Source organism: Magallana gigas, chromosome 9 (assembly GCF_963853765.1).
Source record: "Magallana gigas chromosome 9, xbMagGiga1.1, whole genome shotgun sequence".
Classification (NCBI taxonomy): Eukaryota; Metazoa; Mollusca; class Bivalvia; order Ostreida; family Ostreidae; genus Magallana; species Magallana gigas.
Window position 1 is genome coordinate 39,525,482 of NC_088861.1, and position 5,185 is coordinate 39,530,666.

A 5,185-nucleotide genomic window follows, 5' to 3' on the forward strand; every position below is an offset into this window, starting at 1 on the left:
GTAAAATCATGGTAACCGTACTTAAAGCAATAAACAGGCGTATACATACAATGTAGATATAATCTTTTATTCATAAGATCGGTACATAGTTGATGCAAACAAATGCGTGGAATAGTTTTTAATATAAGTCAAATCATAATCAACTGTATACGCAAAGTAAGTCTGGAATCATGTTTTTAAATGCACAAGGACCATACAGACAGTGTCCTTTCTGATATACTTCATTTTATCAAATAGTCATGTTGTAATATGATATAAAAAAATGCATATTTATAAAATGAAGGAAAGATAACAGGACATTCTCATCGGCTATTCCTGTTTTTATCAGTATTGAAACATCCCTGTGGTTATGATTTCGAACTTTGAACACTTCGATGAACCATATACTGTGAAACCAAAATGGATAAAAAACTCTCTCTCTTCTCTCTCTCTCTCTCTCTCTCTCTCTCTCTCTCTCTCTCTCTCTCTCTCTCTCTTAAAATCAAATCAAGAGGGTGGGATGTTGTAACCACCGTAATCCATAGATGTAATTATAAGAGAACCATTTTAACAAGACCTTGGACTTTCAGTAGAGCGTAGCTATCTATTTCTTGCATCAGAACAAGTGAAAAATGACGCGGTTTCAAGCAAAATATGAACCCATTGCGTAGTCTTAGCTCAAAAGCCAGACAAATCTTGTTGATTTGAAAGAACCATGGCTGAGTGGCTAGCAATGAAATAGACAGACCTACGTCACAGTGCTGTTTGACACACCTACCCAAAGTCCATGCAAGCTCTAGTTAAAATGGTTCTAATTTAAAAGTAATGTTAAAGTTCAATATGCTCATAGATACACGGATAAATAGTTCCACTAAAGATTGTTGCTCTTGTCTGGTTTTTCACGCTGACCCATTTCCATAATGTCCAGCATAGGTTTTTCTCTTCCACCATAACGCTTCTGAATGGCGTACGCTATCAGCACCAGCACCGAGAGAGAAACCAATCCAGTCAGAGCTGACGTCATCGCACTGTTTGTAGACACTCCCTGCTTCCTCTGCGCAATTTTCTTCGAAATCACAGCGGTTCCGTTTTCTGAAATTTCTAAAATAAAAAAGCGTTCATATTACATAAAGAATCGCCATGCACTATGGTGTATCTTGATCAATGACTGATCTGTCAGTTTTCAAACATCAACTTCCAGATTCAAGCATTTGTTCGACAATTATAGATAAGTAGGCGAAAAATTACAAATGTTACATTAACGTTTTAAAATTCAGAGAATTAAGAAATGAAGATAATAATTTTTCTATTGATCGACGTATCAAAGAAAAAATTGACCGGAAAACTTCATCAATGCGCGTATTATCTTCATTTTTTATCATTTAATAAAACATTTTCAAATAAAAAAATGTGAAGTGTCATTGATCAAAAATGTAAATAATGTAAATGAAGCGGCGCGTATGAATACAAAACAACAACAGCAACTATTCAAAATGGATTCGCCTTCAGCTGATGCAGAGCTACTGGGCTGAATTTAATGGATTAAACACAAATAGTGAGTTAAAATCTGAACCAGCTGAATTGAAAACGAAAGGAAAATACATGCGATAGCTTGTGATATCATTCACTGTGCAGAAAAACTCGTATTAAAACTAGTTTTCATGTGAGATCGCTGGAATATGCAACTGGACATAACCATCCAAGGAAAAGCGATCGTGGACGAAAATATCTGATATGCCGACAGAGAATAGTATGTATAAGCGACTTTTGTAAACTTTGTGGTAACTAGATAGCCAGTGATGCACTTAAATGGTATATCAGCCGCTTGGAATGCGCAGAAGGAGTTGATGCATCACTCATAGCTTTTCTTTACGACGCTTATTTTGATGACCGATCATCTACGTGTGTAAATGTAAAAATTATCGTTACCAAATTTGAACAGCAGTGTTACCGTGAAAGTTTATAGGCCTATATGTTCGTTATAATATTCCTGGAAAAGGAACAACCAGCCTCGCTGTAAATGTTGATTGATCTCAAGCAGACGAAATCGTGAGAAGACGCTTAATTTTCTATTTCGTGAATCAAACAAAGTGTTTTGTTTATTTTTGAAGGTTAAACTTTCAAGTTTTTATATTCACAAGTTTGCATTTTGTTTGCTGACAATAAAACAGACACAACTTTACATTTTGTTGACAGTGTTTATCTTGGAAATTCCCGTTCTATAAATAGTGTTAGATCAGGGCAGTTGAGAAAAGTAGATCTGGCATAATTTTTATTGATGCAGGTATCAAAGAAATTTTTCAACCAATCAGAAGCGCCGATATCTCATCAAACGAATAAATATTAAATGATTTTAAAACTATCTATAACAGTCTAGCGTCAAATAGCACAGTATTTTAAATTTTGATAATTTTTCACAACAAGCTAGGAGATGGCATATCACTCAACCTCTCATGCCAGCTATGCACGACCCTTCAAATCAGATTTTATATACAATTTGATAAAGATATCTGCTTGTAGTAATTGCTTATTTTTAAGCCGTTTTGTCATTATATACTGCATAATCCATCCAATCCAAAATGTAAACTAATATAAATCTATAATGATGACCATGGCGAACGCTACATGTATGTCATAATTCTCATACAAGTCACGACCAGGTACGAAATCACAACCCATTGATGATATTTTCAATGTATGGATTATTGTTTCTAATGAGAAAACCTTTAAAATATCGTTTTATCACGTGAGAAGTTTGAATCAGCAAGTTGTGGATAGCCCCTAATTAGCATGACGCCAGATAGATTGAGAAACGTTTATTCTGTGATTTCAAGCCTTAAAAACAACAATTCAGATTTAAAAAAAGAGTTACAACAACTATCAGAACGTTGTTATATTGACATCCTTTAAAAAAAAGGGAGAAAAAAAGAAGAATGTTGTTCATTTTGAGGGAGTCTTTATGAGATTAACTAAAAAAAGAGTTAAAGAAAAATGGTAAAAAAGATGTAATGTAAATTAATACGAGAGGCACGTGGGCCACATCGCTCACCTGAGGAACAATATGTATGATAAAATCAGCTTATAAAGGAGTCATAATACAAACTACCTGGACAATGAAGTATAATACATGTATATTCTGTATTCATAAAAACCCATCCCCCCTAAATATTCTTATGTTTATTATCATAAGTGCCATTTAACAGGATGATTTTATAGTCATATCATATGTTGAGCGTTGCAGTTCTCAAAAAGATCCTAAACAATTGTTATATACGGGATGTAAACCTACAAATGTACACCAAACTCTGAACCCATTTTGAGATCCAAGAATCGTCCAGTGGCCTAAGTCTAACAATTTTTAAAAGTCACCTGGCTGATTTGTTTCCGAGAAGAACGTTTTTAAAGATTGGCTCTATATATATATATCGATGTAAAAATCTGCCCCCATTGTGGCCCCACCTACCCCTGGGGGTCATGTTTTCACAACTTTGAATCTTCACAATCTGAGGGTGCTTCCACACAAGTTTCAGTTTTCCTGGCGGATTAGTTTCTGAAAAGAAGATTTTGAAAGATTCACTCGATCGACTCAATATTTTAATATGTAAAAATTCGACCCCCCATTGTGGCTCCACCCTACCATGTTAACGTTTTCACAACTAACTTTGAATCTACGATACCCGAGAATGCTGCCACACAAATTTCAGCTTTCTTGGCTGATTAGTTTCTGAGAAGAAGATTGTGAATGAATTGTTTAATGAATCCACGGTTTGGAGAACACATTTTTATGCTAATTAGAAAAAAATACTTCTGTAACTGGTAAACATTACCAATGTCTTTCAGGCAGCCCTGTACAATGTTGCACATATTCTGTGTGCAGTTACAAATGTTTTGACAGTCTCGTCCATAGGTTGGATACGGACAGGGAGATGAACAAGTAGTGTTATAGAAACCAACATCGCATTCTACAAAATTAAACACTTCATGAGATTGAAATAAAAATTATTTGATAAAAGATAGCTAATTAGTATTATAAGGGTTTAACATAAACTCGTATTTCACAAAAATAGTGTTTCTGTGCGTTGTTTATTTAGAATAAATTAAAGCATAACAAAAGATCATGGACGTAAAAATAACTTTTTTTCTGAACTTAATTTTAGGTGCAAACAATCACTGCATATAATAGATAGTTATACTTACCTACACATGTGTCCAAAGTAGCATTAAATGTATATCCTGCACAGCATTCATGAGGTTTTCTGCAATGTAAAAATATTTCTTTTTCTGAAAAATTGTAAAACTGTCTCGCATGATTAATTCCGGTATAACTCAGGTTTAGCAATTCTGTTGTACAAAGCGGTATAGTTACCCTTCACAGTTGTTGCTACTTGCAGCCACCATCAAATAATGATAGAGAGCTAATTGTAGAAAATAAAAGACAACACTAGGTACTTCTTGAAGTATTCTGTGTAATATCATGTTTGGTTATCCTCTTCTGCAAAAGCCATGGATCGTAAAACAAGATACACATACATTTTTTTCAAAAGCAAAGTCACTACATGAAATGTTTGCTACAATTCAATTTAGATGATACAAGGTTCATGAGTTGACATGTCGACAACTAGCACCAACAGCTGTAGGGATAGGAGGAGTCGCTGTAAAGTATTGAAGATTTTATCTGAAAACTAAACTCACAATCATATGGTTTACAAGGAAATAATTATTTCAGCGCACAAATTATTATGATGCATATATAAAAACTATTTTTAAATATATTGTTTGTAATTGTTGATTTCCTATTTTCATCGCATGGTTTATTTTAACCATTTTTCATTGTACCAACATTGATACCTGTCTCCTTTTTTTGCTGAAAAGGGTTTGAATACATGCATGTTGGAATATTATTTTTAGGGATAGTGAGACAAACTCTTTTTTACAACTTCTTCGACAACTTTAATAGCATGTTATTTGTCGTATCTGCATGTATCAAAAATAGTTACAAGAAAGCATATATTGACGGAAGCGTCAAATGGGCCGTAGAAAATAATTATTGTATGAATCATCATTGATTGTTTATATATAAAAACACACCACAGAGAAGAAAATAACGAGTTGGTTTACTAATTTTTATGGTAAATTTTAATACATTTTCAGCAACACGTTTTGAAGTTTAACATTTTACTATAATTATTAAGAATCGAGTTCGTTA

The 5,185-nt window shown here is 33.7% G+C and overlaps 1 protein-coding gene across 2 annotated transcripts; it reads right to left on the reverse strand.

Annotated features, from left to right (window-relative positions):
• On the reverse strand, positions 1–4,591 carry LOC117692301 (multiple epidermal growth factor-like domains protein 10). Of its 2 annotated transcripts, XM_066072204.1 has the most exons (5): positions 4,346–4,591; positions 4,177–4,235; positions 3,807–3,941; positions 3,443–3,529; positions 1–1,080 (listed from the first exon to the last, which is right to left on the reverse strand). In XM_066072204.1, the coding sequence occupies exons 1-5, from the start codon at positions 4,453–4,455 to the stop codon at positions 851–853; spliced, it is 621 nt and encodes a 206-aa protein (XP_065928276.1). In that variant the 5' UTR covers positions 4,456–4,591; the 3' UTR covers positions 1–850. The 2 variants fall into 2 exon arrangements, with proteins under 2 accessions (XP_065928276.1, XP_034335682.2); XM_034479791.2 differs by lacking the exon at positions 3,443–3,529 and having other exon boundaries at positions 5–1,080; positions 4,346–4,578.
• Between the last annotated feature and the right edge of the window lie 594 nt (positions 4,592–5,185).

Excerpts from the sequence above, each read along its gene's own strand:
- LOC117692301 (XM_066072204.1), bottom strand. The coding sequence starts at position 4,455 with ATGATATTACACAGAATACTTCAAGAAGTACCTAGTGTTGTCTTTTAT. Across the intron at positions 3,530-3,806 it reads GGGCTGCCTGAAAGACATTG|AAACTAATCCGCCAGGAAAA; the intron begins GTAATGTTTACC and ends TCTTCTTTTCAG. Across the intron at positions 1,081-3,442 it reads TGAAAACATGACCCCCAGGG|AAATTTCAGAAAACGGAACC; the intron begins GTAGGTGGGGCC and ends TTTTTATTTTAG.